Raw genomic sequence first — 21,542 nt, 5'->3', positions numbered from 1 at the left:
TGCCAATGCTATTGGGATAATATTGCACAAAACGCAGAAAAAAAATGCATTTTACGAGGTCATTGACTTAAATTCTGCCATGATGCATTTCGATCTAACCTTGCCCTAGGTCGTTGATGCTCCTTTTTGAGTGCACATTTACCAGGAACCGACCTACGTTCGGGGTTATTTCTTCCAATAGAACGGGTCAGAGGGAGACAGCGACGCCGGGAAAGGTCGGTTATTGCACCGGAAACGGAGGAGAGCTTTCAAAAGCGTTGTTTTGGGGTGGCCGTTAGAACGGCCCCAAGAAAAAAGAAGATTTCGTGGTATTTATTTATATTATTATTTATTAGCATTTTTTATAAATGAGTTCTGCCAACTGCCGTACAAGCGGTGTGTACTAAATTTATATGTTAAACCATTACTATTTGATTAATTGACTTTGATAGACAACACATCGTTCTTCAGTAATTCTTTGTCTGTCCAATTGGCCAGACCATGAAATGAATTACCTCTCCTTGTAAAAAACGCACCTTCTCTGAAAAAAATTTAGAAGCGTCTGAGACCTAACTGTCCATCAAACTTCCTCCCTTAGTTTTCCCTCTAACTCATTCCCTAAACTCCCGTTTTCCTTTGCCCTCCTTATTATCATCTTTTGTAATTTATGTTTTTTTTAATGTTCAAGGACTATCTACCCTCTGATTGCAAACAGCTACGCATGGTATCAAACGTTTTGATCATTATCACTTGTCTGTTTTTGGTTGGTTGGAAGATATTGCTTTTAAGCACTAAGCCCGCTAATGTACTTATTTTTTTCTGTACATGAGGTTGAAATAAACAAATTATTAAAATTTTTAGTCGTCTCCAAGTACGTAACATAATCCGGTCAGGCTCTTGCGTACATCTACATAAATAAAAAAGGTCTCTGCTAAGTAAAAGCTTTCTCAAACCAAACATAGATGCTGCCGTGATCTCAAACATGAAACGTCATGAGATTTATGATGAATGTATGAGTTCCTAAAATTTTAGTATTATGGTTGTCAATCATGGGTAGAATTATGAATGTTACTGAATTTTTGTGAATAAATATGTTTGTGTAAAGTGATCACTTAAATAACCTATGATAGGTCATTTTTATACTTCCAATTTCTTCATATTTGTTAAAATGTTAAAAAGTGTAAAGATTCGTTATTTTTTTATTTTATTGATAAAGGGCGTAGGATAACAATATATTTTTTTTTACCAAACTTAGTATATACATATTTAAATTTATTTGATTTATAATAAAATACAACTAAATATACAGTTCATTCTTAATTGATTTTATTTAAATGGTGACCGGGTTTCATCTTCACCGACATCAACAGACTGGTGGGAAATTCCATGTTAAATATATACAACAAGGCGGGAGTAGAAAATCTGACAAATGAATGAAAATTTAATGCATTATAATAATAAATACATACAAGTTTATTTGATGCCATTTTGATCTTGTGGTTCTATGAATATTTTCTTACAATTCGTATAGCTGGGAAGTATGTAGAAGATAAAGTAAATTTTTAGAACATCCTTTATTTGACGCGCCAATATGTGGACATGCATCCCAATGCGACAACAGACAAACCTGTACGTGTTGCCACCACTTAATCTCTATCTTTGGGTGTTTTATATGCACGTCACTGAGTAATAAACAATTACCTAAGTGAAAAAACAACGCTGCTTACATCATTGCATCAGCAAGGTTAAATTCTGTCATTGGTATACGGTGCGGAATGTATATTGTTGTATTATTGTCTTTGCATTAAGTATAAAAATCAAACAATTCGCTCACTCCTTTTAAGAAAGTCATACATCAAAAATCGTCAATTTTCAGTTGTGCATGTTTTCGGAATGCCCAAAAAATGTACTATATCCCAGCAAAAGAGGCATATATTTAACTTAATATTTACCCGCTACAGGGCAGAAAATATTGTTTTTGCATTTTGAAGAAAAGGTAGTATTTATTTATTTTTTTTTAATTTACTCAATATTTTTGAAATGGAGAAAAAATCTTCAGGTTTTACCTAAAAAGAACTGTTGCACAATAAAAACTTCAATAAGTGGCTTGATATTTATTTTTAATAGCGTTATATTTTTAAACTTTAAAAACGTTCTTCTAATAAATCAAGTTTTTTGATTTATGACGTTCTTGAGAGGAGTGAGCGAATTGTTACAGACCATTTTTGAGTTAATCTGTGTAAACACGGCTAAATTCGAGAACCGCAGATGTTCTCATTAACAAGAGAAAAAATAATCTGATCTGTATTTTTACTCGTTGATGAGAACATTTGTGTTCGCAACATTTTTGGGCGTGTCCAAATGCTTAATTACAAATCTTGTACTTGGAGTAGTGTGGTTGTCAATAGAATTATGGGTAACATTTTGAGTGTGTCCAAATACTTGTTTACAAAATCTAGATTATCTCTAAATTACAGGAGTTATTTTCATATTATTTTTTGACATCAAAGCTGAAGAATATATAGAACTTCCAAGAATTTGATTAGTGTGGTTATCAATAATGTGTGGAATTGATGAATGTTACTCGTGTGTAGAGTGATCACTTAAACCATCATTAGCCCCGTAAATGCCCAGACTTCCATATTCTTCTTCATCTTTGATGAGATGTCAAAAAATAATATAGAATTATGGGTGATCACTTAACCTGCCTATCATAGCCTAGACAGGTCATATTCTTCTTCATCTATGTTAAGATGACAAAAGGTAAAAAATAATTCCTAGGGAAGAAAGTTAAATTTGTGAACATTTGAAAACACCAAAAACAAAAAGATTTAATCAAATAACCTGGTCAAATTATAGGCAGCATAAAAATATAAAATCTCGTTTACAGGTGACATAAATTAATCGTAATCATTCAGTTGGATAAGTAACACAATTCATATTTATAAAAAAAAACGTAACGTCACTTCCCCGCAGGGGTAGGCAGAGAGAATTGAACGCCACACCAATCTGTCAAACGATTTTATCCTCGTACACATTTATGCATCTCCTCCCGCCGATTATATTCCTCTTGACCTGACCACTTTCAAGTATTTGAAATACTTGATTACACCAAGTTTTCCTTGGACTTACTCTGCCTCTAATATCAACCACATTCGCTTCATAAATATGTTTTACTTTTTTTCTTGATTCATTCGATTCACGTGCCCAAATCATCCCAAAACACCTTTCTTAATTGTATAAACAATTCATCAATAGTTATATTCAAATTAAATTTCGCTACCCTTAATTTGAATATATTTCTCATACTTTGCTCTATCAGACAGCAGGATTAATCTACACAAAACCGCAATAAAACGATATAAGATTCTAAATATCGTCTTCTTGGTGTCTGGCCTAAAAAACACAAGATGCTGGTTAAAAGAAATATTATATTCTGCCGTAGAAAAATATTAATCACACCCCCTCTTGACGTCTTAAGTATCGCCAATTTTTCAAAAAAAGGTTAATCTAGAAATCGATTAAATTCAACCCTTTCATTTAATTTACACTCCATTCTCTGTTGCAGAATTAATGATAACTATTAATATCTTACAGGTTTTTTTTCTCTTCAATATACTTAGCGTTACCCTCTGAGGAATTTAAAATGAATATACAAAATTGTACCCCGTAGTGTAGCGGTCAGGAAGGTTTATACACATTTTATGCAAGCTTAATTTAAACATGTTTTGAATATTGAAAGCATTAACTTTGTGGATCATATTGATATATTATTTCGAGAAATAAAAATACTTTACTAATTATATATACTTAAAAATACTGATCCACTCACATTTTTATTAACCAACTAGTTTCGGCAACAACCTGTTGCCCTCTTCAGGGTTTCATTTATTACTAATATTTCATTTATTAGTAATAAATGAATTTTATTTATTAGTAATAAATGAAACCCTGAAGAGGGCAACAGGTTGTTGCCGAAACTAGTTGGTTAATAAAAATGTGAGTGGATCAGAACACAAAGTATTTTTATTTCTCGAAATAATATATTAATTTAAACATTTTTTAAACGCACTAAACTATTTTTTAATACGTAGATACTGCTCTTCTTCATCTTTTTTTTTATATTGTGCCCATTTTCTAAAAGGTGGAGTGTTCTATGACCCGGTTTAAAATTAAGGGTACTAAGATAAGTAATTCACAGTCAAAAATATAGTTTTTATAGATAGAGTAATTACATAATTTTTTTTTAATTTACATTAAAATTATTTTACTTTCACATTTTGTATGTGAAATTATATAAATACATATTTTACATTCGTGAATATAAGTAAATCCATGGAAATAGGTTTTGCATTTACTACTATTGTAAAATAGAGATACATAATTTTAACTTAAAATAATGCTTTTTGGCAAAACATGTATGAAGTGAATACAATTTTGCGGAATTTGGATAATGAATATCTCTGTAAAGAAAGGAGATAGAGCACAATATGTGATTGTAAATGATAGAGGCCAGTTATAAGAATGCTTTGAGCTGTGTTAAGCCAAACAGCCGCAACATGAGTTACAGCTAGTTGCCTAGTTAGCTAGTAGACCAGGGTTAATCCCTTTTAAAAACACCACGAGGCCTATACCAAGAAGTAGAAAAAGAAAAAAGCTTACTAACTAACTAACCATCACGCTGCTTAGGCAGAGAGAATAGAACGCCACACCGCTCAGTCTTTGCAAACATTTTTCGCCTCTTCCACGTTCATGCATCTCCTCATACATACCCGCCGATTGTTAGGACTCCTAACCTGACCGCTTTCAAATATTTGACATACCTGATTTTGCCAAGTTTTTTTCGGTCTTCCTATGCTCTTTTTTTTTGCAATTACATTCGCCTCATAAATTTGTTTTACCGTTCATTCCTCACTCATTCGTTCTACGTGTCCAAACCATCTCAACATACCTTTCTAAATTTTAAACCATAATGCCCAAATTCTTTCCTTATACCACCATCGAACCCGACATCGAACCGTAATATTTATTCAATTATTTGATCTACAATATATCGTAGTCGTACAGGAGAAAGTGACTTACTAACAAAACATAAAATGTTCAGGAGGACCATTTATATCACTTTTGCTTGGCAAGAAAATAAACATCAATGCAGTTAGTCATTTTTAAGAAGTCAATATATTATACTTACAAGTTTAAAATCCTTTGGGATTTTTTTCAGGGCAATATTAAGCCAGTAAGATATCAAATAGTCAATGATCACGTTTTTGTAAGAAATGCATTTGGTCACTTTCTCCTGTATGACTACGATATATGTTATCTTATCTTATCTCAGTTTTGCGTTCCTTCCTTATTTCAGTAATTAAACATCTATCATAAATCGTGGAACGTGGAAGAAGAATAATACATAAATACCTTGGCCTTCCATGATTCCGTGTGTCAAGTAGAGGGGAGCTCTTCCGGTGAAAGCATCCTTCGCGAAGGCTTCTCTGACCAGCTTGGGGTCGGTGAGGAGCACGGTCCTCACAGATCCCAGATAGAGCTCGCATATCCCCCCCTTGTACTTTCTGGCGATGGCGGTGAGGGACTTGTGCGCCGAGTTGGGGTCCAGGGACAGCAGAGAACCCACGAAAGGCAGGCCCAGAGGCCCGGGGGGCGCGAGAGTCCTGCGGCGCCAGTACACCCAGGACACTATCAGGAGGACGATGGGGAAAAAGTAGTACATTCCGAACGACATCATCATAGACGATCTGCAAAGAAATATATTTATTTTTTGATTTGGCGTTTAATTTTGCAACTCCATTTTGATTTATATATTAATTCGGCTGTCCAAACTCAAATCACAGTAAGGGACTTTTTTTTTGTAGTACGTTTTTTTTTGCATTTTTGGACTAAGTAGATTCTACTTAGTGATTTTCGTCGTCAATCGTGTCAATAAAAAAAATATAAAAATAAATCGAGACAAAAATACAATAACGATCTTCCCTTTGCTGACAAATATTATAGCAATCATATGTTTTTGTTGTTGACATTTTTAACAAATCTGTGGGATATTAAATATTATTTCGGCATAAATGGTTTAGACATGGGCGATCGAATTAAATCTTCTTCTAACCCTTATCAGCACCCAATGGTGCATAGGGCACTACATCGTCTAGAAGCAGTGTTATCGCAGGAAAGGCGATCAGCCTTCTGCTTCAGGTACCAGTCCAAGGTCATATTAAATAAATATTAACTGAAAAATCACTAATATTTATTTTTACCCTCTTGGGAATCGAACCCGGGACCTCCAGCATGGTAGGCTAGCGCGCTAACCCCTACACTGTGGAGGCGGGCTACTTCTTTCAAATAAATAGTTACTTAATTCGGTTCTTGAATTCGATGTTTTAAATCTAATCAGTGTACAAATTCGGCTGCGGAAAACATATTTCTAGCTCCGAATGTATTCGTAAATTTTATATAAAAATCTTCAGCTGGAATGAAGTACGTATAAACTTATGAAAAGTAACAAATACTTCTCTAAGAGAGTAACCGAGAGAGTATTGACTATCCTTTAGTAACACCTCCATATTAAATCAATCAATACATAAAATAGTATCAAATGTTTAAACATATAAAATGCTATCGTTTCCCGCCATTTTACCACACAAGATGGCCGCACTTAAATGGTCACTATAACCAGCAGTGGGCCGCAGGGGCTCCCGCGAGCCTCTTTAAATTTGACTTGGGCCGGCGAGCCCCTTGTTAAATTAAGAGCGATCAGTATTTGGTAATAGAAGATTAGTAACTACATTTACAATTAATATGTATTTGATTTTTTTAATTAAAGAATTTTCTACTTTGAAAAATGTGGTATCTATTTTTTGTCGTTTATGCATATAAGTTTTTTTTTTATTATCTTTAATTATTATCTAATTGGTTAGTTAAAACAAAACAATACACCTTCCCCTCACCCCTACCCCCTTCTCCCTCCACCCTCCGAGCCCCTTGTTAAAAAATTGGCAGCCCACCCCTGACTATAATCAAATTGTTTCGCTGTCAACTTCATGTGAATTTTTTCATATAAATAATTTCGTCTATTCTTACATTATTTATCGTTTAATCGATTGAAGCGGATATCATGGATCGCGTAAGAAAACTAAAGTCTCAATAGGCAGGACATGTTGGAAGATGTGACCCCACAAGATGGACCCTTCAAATGTTGAGATGGAGAGCTTGGGAGGACAAAAGAAGCGCCGGAAGACCTCATAAAAGATGGTCCGACGGCAGACGCTGTTGGGGGGTAAAAACTGGCTGCAAGCAGTAACAGATTGGAAAAAATGAAGGGTTCGGAAGAAGCCTATATTTAGCAGTGAATAGCAGAAGGAAAAAGAAGAAAATTGTTTGAAAATCCGAACAAAAAATATTTTTTCGCAATTGTAAAAATAACATAATGATTTCAAAGAATCATTTTTAGTGAAATATAAATAAAAAATAAAAAAATCAACTTACAGCAATTTAACAGGTATGATGTAGTCTTCAAGAAGGCAGAACAAGGAATGATCCACACAACTTTCGATGTCTGAGATATTGTGACTTTCGACTTAACATAGATAAAATATTACAGGATGTTATTTCAGAATACGTGATTAATCTTATTCTGGCGATTTGACGCAAGGAGCGGATTAGAATTAAAAGTTTTTATTTTTAAATATAATTTTTAAATAAAAGAAACGGTTTGAGCACGTGAAACGATTGGATGAATTACATGAAAAGGCTGATTGACCGATTTATATTGTGAGACAATGGGACGCCATCTACAGTTGGCCATCCGCATCAACAAGTTGTTCTCAGATATTACCCAGAAGACTCTTACATTTGTTAATTTTTGCATGATATTTTCCGCCACAGGAAATAAGTTTAAAAATAACCCCACATACTTAAAAAATGTTTTTATTTTTATGCTATAACTTTCGGTCTCTATGAAGTTCTCACCAAAAAATGAATGGTGTTGTCAATTTTTGTCAATTGTCAAGTTTTGGGTAGAATTATAAACTTACAGTGTATAATGAGATATCGTAAGCCCAGTTTTAGACTTTCAAAAGACTTAGACTCTCCTCTCTCAATAACATCATCATTAGAAATCTTCAATTAATTACTGTTTATTTTACATTTAATATTTTTTTTTATAATTTCAAGAGAGCTACCCTAGGGTAGCTCTCTTGAAATTAAGTAATCACTAGTGATTCAGAATATGCGATTTAAAAAAGTATATTAATTGTTGATTAGTACATTTTAAATTTAACTATATTTTGTAATATTGTCGGTATATTGTCGTATTATATAAATTTATGGTTGAACTAAAAATCAAGTAAATAAATAAATGTTCCAATAAATTATATTAAAAAAAATTTACTTTGTCAATATGTAACTTGCACCCTTAAGGTAGTATTTTATATGAATGTATGAATATGCGTTTTTCCGAAATTTGAGTAATGTAGTTGTTAATTACCTAAAACACTCAATGTATCTATCTATCAAACCCTATCTCAATATATACCAGAGTATATATATACCATATATTTGATCTCCGTCTTATCTTGTATATTCTGGAGCCAGGTGATCTGTCTTCTGCCCACACCTCGTCGACCATCTAAATATTATTAATAATATAAATATTATCAATATATCTTCAAACAACAACAATTTGTATTCATTCAAAATATTTTGGAATCTTAAATATAATATAATATATAGACAAAACGATGAATTTTTAGAAATTTTTATCGCTTTTTTTTAAGATTAAATAAAAACATTTATTATTTTGGGCGTAATATAATTCCAAGTCCAACCCTTCGCATTAAGCAGAAATATGTTAAGCAGTTCTGGGAGTCTCTGTTTCTAATCCATATTGAGCATGAATACGTGATTTGACCGGCGACATTTATTTATAAATATTGTAATTATTCACAAACTTTTATTCCAAGCAGGACCATATCGGGGGCTCCTGTTGGGATTTTACTATACAGGGGGTGCCCAAAATTGTTATTAATTTAAATCGTTTTAGTGCTGATTTTTTTCTTTCATGTAATTTTCGTTCAGACTGTTTTAGAGAAAAGGTCCTTTTTATTAGGTGTATACAAAACCAGCAATATTTTACTCAAATATTGACCGATTTTGGTATTTCTGGAGAGAATGTCAAACTACTCAGACAAAACAGCATTGAGTGATAAAAATGCTCACCGAAAAAATAAAATGTTATTTATTTCTTGAATGTTTTTTGCAGATACTTTGGCACATTTTATGAACTTTATAAAATTCAACAACTTTGTTCTAACCACTTTTTTACTATTGGTACTCTTTAACTTACCGATTTCAACAAGAACCTTGTCATCATCAGGGTTTATTAAATTCTAAAACATTAAAATATTCATAATTAATTACATTCCATTACCAAAAAAGGAAATCCTAAATTTAGGAATTAGTTTTTGGTAAGGGAATGTAATTAATTATGAATATTTTAATGTTTTAGAATTTAATAAACCCTGATGATGACAACCTTTTTGTCGAAACTGGTAGGTTAAAGTGTACTTAAAATAAAATAAAAAAGTGGTTAAAACAAAGTTGTTTAATTTTATAATGTTATTTATTATTTCGACAATTAAATTTATGATAAGACTAGATTAAATTATAAATAAAAACACTTCTTTTACCATTGAGTATTATATTATAACGACTAGTTTGGGAAGCTACAGATGCATCCATTTACGGGTTTGAATATTTTTATTAATAGTTTACATTACTTCTACTACTTCCATTTTCCTCACATGCGCATACCATTGTCTTCTTCCCCACCTAACGACATTTTATTTTTCTCATCCTGATGTTCATTATTCTCATAGACTCTTGCTAGATATGCTCCAAACAGTCTTCATTTCTGACATTATATTTTTTATTAAACATTTTTTTTTAATGATATTTTTGATGAATCGGAACTTTAGAAATGCAAACGCTGTGACACAAACTACCAGCTCGACTAACAAAATACACTAGCGTCAACGTCAGTATATCGACAACCGCACATATAATTAATATAAATAATTTTGAACACATTTTTAATTTTTAAAACATTTTTTTCCAAATTTACCACCCTGCAGACGATAGCTAACTTAACAGGTAAATAATAGATACAAGTAAAAACGTCACAATAGGAATTTAGAGATTCGCGGAAAACGACCCTTTTATAAGGGCAAAAACAACAAGGGTTGGTCGGCCCTTATTAGCTACGAAGATGTGCGGCAAAACGGTGTAAGATAAATGTTGATATGAGGGAAGAATACAATGGAGAGATAAGCATAACTGATAAAATTAAGAACGTTTGGCATGATCAATTACTTGAAAGTAGTGATATCAGGTGTCGGAAAATAATTATTTAAAAATAATTATAATTAAAAAAATAATTATTGAAATAGTATTATTGAAATAGTAGTAGTAAAAATAATTATTGAAATAGGAAAATAATTATTGAAATAGTATTCCAAATACTTGAAAGTAGTGATATCAGGTGTCGGAATATTCGGCAGGTATGTATGAGTTATTTTTCATTCTAATATATATTCAATATTACCCTGGACTGGTACCTGAAGCGGAGGGCTGATAACCTTTCCTTCATGTGTTAACGATAAAGATAACACTGCGTTTATACGATGCAGTGCCTTATGCAGTGTCGGGTGTGGATAAGGGTTTGAAGAAGAAGAAGATGTATGAGTATATGCATGAATTTGGAAAAGCTGAAGATTGTGTGCAGTGACAGATTGGTGTGGCGTTCTATTATCTCTGCCTACCCCTGCGGGGAAGCGTCGTGTGGTCAGTAAGATATATTTTTGTAGTTTTTTATTCGTAACACACTGACATCAAATATTGCGTCAAGACTATAACGGTGTAATGTAATATTTAATAACGCATTTAAATTCTGCATGTTTAATCTCGACTCGTAACTCATGTTTGTGCTGAAACATTTAGTGCATGTTGGTCTTCGGGTCGACCAAAAATTGCAAGTGTTAAACATTTTGTGTAGTTTTAAGTGTGTAAATGGTGCTATGGTGGTGAAGGGTGGTATTGTTTGCATGCTGTGGTAGTGATTGTCCTGACGAAGAGACGGGTACGTCTCGAAACCGGTAGACATAAAAATCTCAGTGAGTAGTATATACTAATATTATTAACATTTTTGTAAAAAAAAATAATTAATAACCAAAAAGTAAATGCTTTAAGTATTAATACATCGAGAATAAATTTAGCATTTTACTCATTGTTATCATTTTGTAGCCCTGCGCGCTCAGCGCGTATTTCACACCGGGTGTAAAGCTTGATGTACGCGCCTGACGCGTACGCCTCACCCAATGTGCTCAATTACAATTTTCTGTTTTTTTTATTTTTTTATTAATAGTTTTAAAACATATTTTTGTATTCGTAATATCAAACTCAATAGTCGTCCATTCTAGAAAGATAAATTGTATTTTTTTTGTTCTCGCTAGAATGTGATTGGTTTCCAAAGATAAACGCATTTTGCAGGTAGAGAGATGGTCTATTTTCGGAGTCTGAATGCACAAAAAAGAAAAATTTGTCCCCAATACACGACTGGGTAGAACAGAAACCTGTGTGCATTCCTATATCGCTCACTCCTTTCAACAACGTCATATATCAAAAATCGTCAATTTTCAGTTGTGCATGTTTTTGGAATGCCCAGAAAATGTACTATGTCCCAGCAAAAGTGGCATATTTTAAACTTAATATTTACCCGCTACAGGGCAGAAAGTGTTGTTTTTGCATTTTGAAGAAAAGGAATTGTCATATTATTTTGTTAAATGTACTAAATATTTTTCAAATGGAGAAAAAACCTTCAGGTTTTACCTTAAAAGATCTGTTGAACAGTAAAACGTTCAATAAGTTGCTTGATATTTATTTAAATACATTTTATTATATTCTTAAACTTTAAAAACGATCTCCTGAAAAATCAAGTTTTTTATTTTTGACGTTGTTGAAAGGAGTGAGCGATATGTCTGTTCGTGAACAGATACTTTGTGATTCTCCATTTTATACTTAAAATGTATCTTATAACGCATCTCTTGATAAAGAAGCGGTTAGCTTCGAAGCCGATAGACATTATAATCAAGTTATAATAAAATATTTATAGTGATATTAAAACAAAGTTACATTTTAATTATAAGATACATAAATATTGTTTGCGAGAAAGAAAAAAATAATAAAACCCTTATCCGCACCCAATGGTGCATAGGGCACTGCATCATATAAACGCAGTGTTATCTAGATCGTTTACACATGAAGGAAAGGTGATTAGCCCTCCGCTTCAGGTAATAGTCCATATTGAATAAATGTTATAGTGTAAGAATCACTTATATATTTTACCCCCCTTGGAAATCGAACCCGGAACCTTCAGAACGGTAGCCGAGTGTGCTGACCGTTACACTACGGAGGCTAGTAAAATGAAATAAAATAAAAAATAAATAAAATTAAATCGCTTATAGAAATATCTATAAGTAAGCGATAAGACTAATAAGTTAATCATCTTTATAAAAATCAACACAAGTATAGGTTTCTTAAAATAATGTATATTTTAAATTTAAAATATCAGGATTATTAACCCTAGTGGTGATATATCGATATAAGGTGTCTCAAATCGAGATCTATTATTTTTATGCAAATGAAGATAAAAGTCTGAGTATCCCAGAGCTTACAGCCTGGCTTATGGCTGACTAAAGTGATCACTTCATACTCTTGTATAACGTTCACCATTCTGTTCATTATTCCATCTTGCAATCATTTTCAATGATGATGATATATATATATATATATATATATATATATATATATATATATATATATATATATATATATATATATATATATATATATATATATATATATATATATATATATATATATATATATATATATATATATATATATATATATATATATATATATATATATATATATATATATATATATATATATATATATATATATATATATATATATATATATATATATATATATATATATATATATATATATATATATATCAAAACCCTTATCCGCACCCCAATGGTGCATAGGGCACTGTGTCATATTAACGATCGTATTATTTGATCGTTTACACATGAAGGAAAGCCCTCCGCTTCAGGTACCAGTCCATGGTAATATTGAATAAATACTACTGTGAAAATATCACCCGGGACCTCCAGAACGGTAGCCGAGCGTGCTGACCATTACACTACGGAGGCGGACAATATATATATATATATATATATATATATATATATATATATATATATATATATATATATATATATATATATATATATATATATATATATATATATATATATATATATATATACACATATTTCCAGCGTAATGGTATCAGGGTCAACGTGTTCCATGGGCCCGTGAAGTCCGCTCTATATTACGAGCGCGGATCGGTGCCCTTTTTATTATAATATATATTATTACAAGTAGGTGCCCCCCAGGGCAACGGCTCTGCCCCCGCCTGGTCTCCTTACGGCCACTGACCCGACCACCGGCCGCAAAAGATGGCAGACCGTAAAAAGGGAAAAATAAAATACATATACATTTCAAAAACGAGCTTTTTGAAGCTCTTATGTCTAAGATAGACAAAATCTGGATAGACCGAGGTGTAAGTAATAATACCAAGATAAAAGCTTGTCTGGAGTTTGGTCCACTCCATTTTTCTCTATGCTGCTGAAACTTGGACCATAAAAGCAGCAGATAGGAGACAATTTGAATCTTTCGATATGTGGTATTGGAGGCGCATACTCCGAATTCCATCGAGTCAACTTCCCTGGAGTTGGCCGTTCAGTGCAATGTAAGGGAGTCTGGATGGTACCATTATCCTCACATGCGCATACCATTGACTTTTTCGTTGCCTTCCCCACCTTACAACACCTTCGATCTTGCAGATTTATCTTATCCTGGTATTCCATATTCTATTTCGTAGACTTGTGCCAGATATGCTCTAGAGTCTTCATTTCTGACGATCTTTTCGAGGTTTCACGTTTCAAGTTTTAAAAAATATATATTTATCGTATATCATAATTAGTCAACGATACATATGGAGATTTCGCTTCCATACATTAGTGTCGGTACTAGCACGCCGTAGTGAACCGCTAGCTTGGCTTCCATGGACATATTCTTATTCCCAATCACTCTGTTCAAAGCACCATTTATTCTATATATATATATATATATATATATATATATATATATATATATATATATATATATATATATATATATATTTATATATATATACATAAATATATATATATAAATATATATAAATATATATATATATATATATATATATATATATATATATATATATATATATATATATATATATATATATATATATATATATATATATATATATATATATATATACATGTTTATACCGGTATGAAAATATCACATGAAATTTTTAAAAGGCATCTTAATTATAGATGACCCAGAAACCGACATTTTTCATAGTTGATAGTTAGAGATGACTAAAGCTAGAAAATAGAACGGATTCGCCGTTAAAAGCGATTTCCGTAACCCTTAATTAATTTCACTGGGTAAGAGTTGAGTGCTGCCAGGTAGGTACTCATAATTAGAATAGTATCTAGGTAGACTCGTAGTTACTAGGTGCTCTGAACTGTGAGGCATTTCCTGAGTAAAATATCAAGATCCGGGGTAGGAGAGTTCACCGGAGAGACGGCCTTGGGCCTCTCCCCTTCAGCTCCTTCCTCCCCCTCCGTCACCCTACTCACCACTCTCTCCCTTTATGACAAATTCCCAAACTTTCAATTATTGAAATCTGTCTTATTTGACACAAAAACATGTAGGTGTCCTGACAGACGGGGGTCTTGCAAAGCTTTTTTTTTAAATGAACTAAGTTACATTAATTATCGAAAATATTTTTTAAAATGTATCACGATTTTACTGTGAATTGACAATTGATAGCAATGTCCCTGTCACTGTCTTTCTAGTATTGTTTTATTATTTTTTTTAAATATATACTTATATTTTTCAAATGGAGAAAAAACATTCATGTTTTACCTTAAAAGATCAGTTGCACAGTAAAAAGTTTAATAAATGACTTAATATTTATTTTTAAAACATTTTATTATATTTTTAAACGTTAAAAACGATCTCCTGAAAAACCAAGTTTTTATTTATTTATGATGTTGTATAAAGGAGTGAGCGATATTTGTTTGTAATTTTGTCATAAAAGGAAACCTAGAGATGGTAAGTTTTATTTTATTTTATTTTCATAATTTCTTTCCTCATAATTCGTTGATTTTTTTTCATGTAAAAAGAAAGTCAGAAATCAATTATTGTACTCCTGGAAGGGTAAAGGAATGGATCGTCAAAAATATATGTATTATATAAATATATTTTTATGTTTATTTTTCAAAACATATTACATACATAAGTTATATTTATATATGTAATATTCCCGATGAGTAATTTCTATTTCTCATTTTGGGATATGGGATTATGGTTAACAAGACTGGAACATAAATAATAAAGTTACAAAAAAGATTAAAAAAAAAAACAAAAACAAAACTAATACATGGCAAAATATAAAAACAATAAACAGGTATAATAAATAGGCAAAAGAAGCATATTCAAAAGAAATAAATCAGAAAAAAACATAAGGTAAGAAGCATATTTCAAATAAACAAATGAGAAAATATAAAAAATGATAAAATATAACAAATGAGAAAATATAAAAAATGAGAAAATATAACAAATGAGAAAAAATAAAAAAATGAAAAAATATAACAAATGAGAAAATATAAAAAATGATAAAAAATAACAAATGAGAAAATACAAAGAATGAGAAAATATAACAAATGAGAAAATATAAAAAAATGATAAAATACAACAAATGAGAAAATATAAAAAATGAGAAAATATAACAATTGAGAAAATGTAAAAAAAGAGAAAATATAACAAATGAGAAAATATAAAAAATATAAGGGAAAAACAAAATAAGAAAATGTGACAAAGCACTACATTTATATATTTCACTTAAGTATTTTTCCAGATCATTTATTTTGGATCCCCAAGTTACATACTGTTTTTAGATGTCCATTGAAGCACAGTTTGAGGACTTTCGATCCCGCTCGAAGGTTCTAGAGTCCAGAGTATTGTCCATTCATGATGAGTCACCACGAAGGCCGTACATTGCATACGGTGATAGTGCATTACATGTTATATGGTCCGGGCAACCTGCCGCACTTGGCTACCACGCCGCATAGCCAGACGTTGACTCCAGTGAACTATCATTACCGCAGTCTACGGGCCGTGGGTCAATGGAACTTTGCAGGGCTTGACTGGTACTTTAAAGGACGTGGACACGGAGTGGGAAAGGACATAATCGCGACGCGAATCTCGAACAGGACGTGTAGTTTCTTAATTGACAGTTATTTCAATAAAATTTAGTGTGCAATGTGGAAATCCATTAAAATATATATGTATATACATACATATATATACATATATATATATATATATATATATATATATATATATATATACATATATATATATATATATATATATATATATATATATATATATATATATATATATAAATATATTTATATATATATATATATATGTATATATATATATATATATATATATATATATATATAATATATATATATATATATATATATATATATATATATATATATATATATATATATATATATATATATATATATATATATATATATATATATATATATATATATATATATATATATTATATATATAAATATATATATATATATATATATATATATATATATATATATATATATATATATATATATATATATATATATATATATATATATATATATATATATATATATATATATATATATATATATTTATATATATATATTAGAATTAAAAAAAATATTATAAAAAATGTAAATTTTGGAATAAAATAATTGCCGTACTAGAATCTATATATCTTTAATTGAACTTCCCATATTTTTTAAACTGTCAGCGTTTTTTAAACTGTTTTGGCGACGGAAAGTTTTCGAAACACTAAATATTTGATGGAGCCTTAAAATACGCGATATGTAATTTTCTGTTCGTAATTGAATTATGATCATTTAATAAAAATCATACAAAAATAAATACATTATACACCACAGACTTCTACATCGGTATACAAAATAACACTGTTTTTCCCCGCTCCAGACTCGAGACCGATTGACGACGTTTTAATCCAATTATTTTTTGTATATCATTATCATCATCATCCTATTATTATTATTATAATCCATATCTTTACAAGCGCCCTTGAGGTAGTATTTTACGAAAATGGCGCTTTACAAATTATCTAAATTATTATTATTTTTGATACTTCTGTAAATTTATGAGTTTTTTTCCATTTAATGCGGAGCCCCCCAGAGGACTTGCGGAGCCCCAGGGGTCTGCGGAACACACTTATAGAACTGCTGGTCTAGACTATGTAGGGGTTAGACCTTTTGACCTCGATATAATAAAATCAAAACAGTACATACCTACATGTACCTACATTGACTGCAAAAATGAATCTCATTAACACTCGATATTTATAAATTATTTGCAAATCATCCAGTATAATCAATTTGTCGACGTACATTCACATATACTTTTTTAGAGATTGGGAAGGCCATTATATGAATGTGCGAATCAAGATCAAAATCCGACCCAGGGCCGGATAACAAATAAGCCGGTTAAGGAGAAAGTTAGAAAAAAAACACTTTCGCAAGCAAGAAAAAAAAACACATTTTCTTCAACACACTAAGAAAACAGAACATTTTTCTGTATTAGGAACTCATATATCAAAAATTAACATTTCACCAACTATAAAAAAATATGTACAGGAAAAAGCCACACAACAATTTTTTTTAAACTAATCACGCTAGACTTTCAAATTGCTGCTTATCTGCGTGTATTTTGGGTGTAGGGCATTCCTAGAGGAGGCCGGTTAAAGCGGCCTGACAGTTAAAGCGGCGCCGGTCATGAGAGCGTCTACTGTATTTGTTTGTAGATATCGCTCACTCCTTTCAACAACGTCATATATCAAAAACCGTAAATTTTCAGTTGTGCATGTTTTTGAAATGCCCAGAAAATGTACTATATACCAGCAAAAGCAGTATATTTTTAACCTTATATTTACCCGCTACAGGGCAGAAAGTGTTGTTTTTGCATTTTGAAGAAAATGTGTTGTTTTATAATTTTTTTAAATAAACTAAATATTTTTTTTAAATGGAGAAAAAACATTCAGGTTTTACCTAAAAAGACCTGTTGCACAATAAAAAGTAGAATAAATGGTTTTATATTTATTTTTAATACATTGTATTATATTTTTAAACTTTAAAAACGATGGGTTCGAACCCAGAAACTCTATCAATCATGGGAAGGATGGTGAATGTAACAAGTGTATAACGTATCACTTAAACCGTTCTATGACTTGTCATAAACCCAGACTTTCATATTCTTCATCTATTATTTTTTTTAAATCTCAAGATAGCTGAAGAAGGTTGTTGAAGTCTGGGTATTTACGGGGCTTACGACCGTCATAGGCTGGTTTAAGTGATCACTTTACACACGTGAAACATTCACCAATTCTACTCATGATTGACAACCATTCTACTCAAATTCTTGGAAGTTCAATATATAATCCAATTTCGAAACATTGTTCATGAATCACTTGAATTTCGCTAGAGACATCTGTTTGAGAGATGAAAATAAGCTTTTTATAAAAAGTTTCTTAATCTACGTTGAGATATCAATATAAGTAACTCCCATGTGAATAAACCCTGATTTTAAAACAAATATTTGGACACATTCAAAGTAAAAGCTCCCTTGATTTAGCATCTCCTAAAAATGGAGCTTTTTATAGCTAATTTAAAAATGATTCAAAATTATTGTTATGCGTACATTGCCATATTCGTTACCAATGACCTCATTTACATATGCATTCTTTGAGACAAAAATCTTGTGTTTTTTATTAAAGATCGTCGTTTATAAGGATTCCTGAAATAGGACAAAGCTGTGGATATAATCAGCTGTTGTTCTCGTGATGTCTCGACCAGGTGACAAGACCGACTCGTAGTTGAGCGACCCTTAACTGCGACCGGTGGTCAATGACTCGAATATTGTATTTTTATTGGTCCTAAGGACGTCTACTGGGTTGAACAAATCCTTATCGCGGTTTTTCCATTCGAGTTTCTTACATTTCATTATTTAATATAAAAAATAGCGTGCTTCAACGTAGATGCTTCAATAAAGTTCAACCTCTGTTATCTGAACTTTCGATTATCCGGATTAATCATAGTAAAATAATAAAATATGAATATGCTGTTTTAACTTTTTGATATGACATTTGGTCTTTGTTGAATGCGTTCTTCTCAACGATCTCATGGAAAATCATACAAACATACACACACACACGCACACACACACACACATGCGCACACACGCACACACGCACACACACACACACACACATACACACACACACACACACACACACACACACACACACACACACACACACATATATATAAACGTAAACATTTCATTCAATTAAATTTATTCAACTTTTTAATTTTATTTAACAAAAAAATATACATTTCTACATAACAAACAAAATTCAAGGCGTAGGTATATATTAAAAGTAAGCAAGAAGACTTAAAGGTGTAGAAGAATCCCTCCTGTAGAAGAAGAACTCCTTCGGACACATGGAACAGATCAATATCCAATGTGATAATGTTCAACATAGCGGTAGCTCTTCCTCCAGGCACAACCATTGGCAGGTTGGTCCTGTATATAGGAATATGAAACAATCTATGCCGAGGCTGTCTTGGGTAACTATCGAGAACATACAGACCAATGCTCCGAATAATTTCAGGATTATCGATCACACAAATGCGTAATCAAATACATATTCCTTCTAGTCTCTAAACTATTGTAGCCAAGCATACCCTTAATATCTTCAAATTATGTGAAGATACTAAAGACATGCTTGGCTACAGTAGTTTAGAATTCTTTGGTCTTCCTATAGATGTCTTTCTTTGAAAATAAACCGGCACGAATTGCTCTTCAAGAGAAATCAGACTACCTGAAAGACCTCCGGAAGTCCACATCACAAGAGACGGATAATGGAACAGAAGAATCTGAGGATCTATAAGAAGGAAGAAGAAGAAAGAGAAAAATAAGAAGTACTAGTTGTTTGTGGAATGTATTACACAATTGCAAGTGCTTTGGCAAAAAAAATACTGAATTATTTTGGACTACAATTGAAAAACTGCATTTCACTGCATAGCAACTAGTACCAGATTCGCCGAGATAATCTTTGAGGGATAAAAGTCAAAGAACTCGATAAAATAACGGATAAAACGAAAAAACAATATTTAAATTCAATAGAAGGACTTCAGTATGCAAATGTCATAAATTGCCGTGAATGCGCCAGTGTGTAAATCGAATGAAAAGGAAATATAAAGGACAAATAAAATTATTATTGTATTATATTCATTTATTTAAACTTACAGAAAATAAATACGTACATTGGCGGGTTTATTGCTAAAAAGCAATATTTTCCAACCAACCAAAAATAGACTAGTGATATTGATCAAAACGTTTGATACCATATATAGCTGTTTGCAATCAGAGGGTAGATCGTACTTCAACACTAAAATATAGATAAATTACAAAATAACATTAAAAAAAACATGAGATTACAAAAGATGATAATAAAGAGGGCAAAAGGGAAAAAGGAGTTTGGGGAAGGAGGTAGAGGAAAAAATTAAGGGATGAGGTTTGACAGACAGTTAGGATTCTAATGAAAATTAGTAATTTCTCAGACTTTCTTAAAAGTTATTAGAAAAGGTGCATTTTTGTAATATTCCATAGTCTGGACGCTTGCAGAGTATATAGATCACTTTTGATATACTTTGCAAGTGACAAGACCAAACACATCTTTGCAAATTAACATCATGGGCGACATCTATGACTGAAGTTAGTAAGTTACCAGAAACCTTCATTAACACTTGTGAGATTTTCAGCCAAATCATTTGCTATTTTCATTTAAAATATAAATTCACGTACAAGATAACGCCTGAACACACGATTTTGCAACACTTATGAATAACAATCTAGAATTTATGTAAAATTAATATTTACACACACTCGAAATATTGTGTTATCACAGTAGTAATATTATTTTTCCTTATACAAGAAAATTATAATTATGAAAAAATAATAAAATTATGTATACAATTTTTTTAAATGAAAGAAATATTTCTTAAATTATATTGTGCGTTCATGGTTACTGTCATTTCTATTTTTTTTATCTGCCATGGTCAGCACGCTCGGCTACCGTACCATAGGTCCCGGGTTCGATTCCCAGAGGGGGGGTCGAATAGATATAAGTGATTTTTGCACTCTAATATTTATTCAATATTATCCTGAACTAGTACCTG

General features: G+C 31.5%; 1 protein-coding gene across 1 annotated transcript; it reads right to left on the bottom strand.

Moving 5' to 3' along the window:
* Positions 1-5,394: 5,394 nt before the first annotated feature.
* LOC148298276 (cytochrome P450 306a1-like) lies at positions 5,395-7,548 on the bottom strand (the record flags this gene model as incomplete). The annotated part of the gene is made up of 2 exons (XM_088276995.1): positions 7,471-7,548; positions 5,395-5,729 (listed from the first exon to the last, which is right to left on the bottom strand). A coding segment is annotated over exon 2 (328 nt), but the record flags the coding sequence as incomplete, so codon positions are not given.
* Positions 7,549-21,542: the final 13,994 nt, after the last annotated feature.

Source organism: Brachycentrus maculatus, unplaced genomic scaffold (assembly GCF_059751285.1).
Source record: "Brachycentrus maculatus isolate JH-2025_06_01 unplaced genomic scaffold, ASM5975128v1 h1tg002261l, whole genome shotgun sequence".
Lineage (NCBI taxonomy): Eukaryota > Metazoa > Arthropoda > Insecta > Trichoptera > Brachycentridae > Brachycentrus > Brachycentrus maculatus.
The sequence above is the reverse complement of the archived record's forward strand: the minus strand, read 5'-3'. Positions and strand labels throughout refer to the sequence as shown.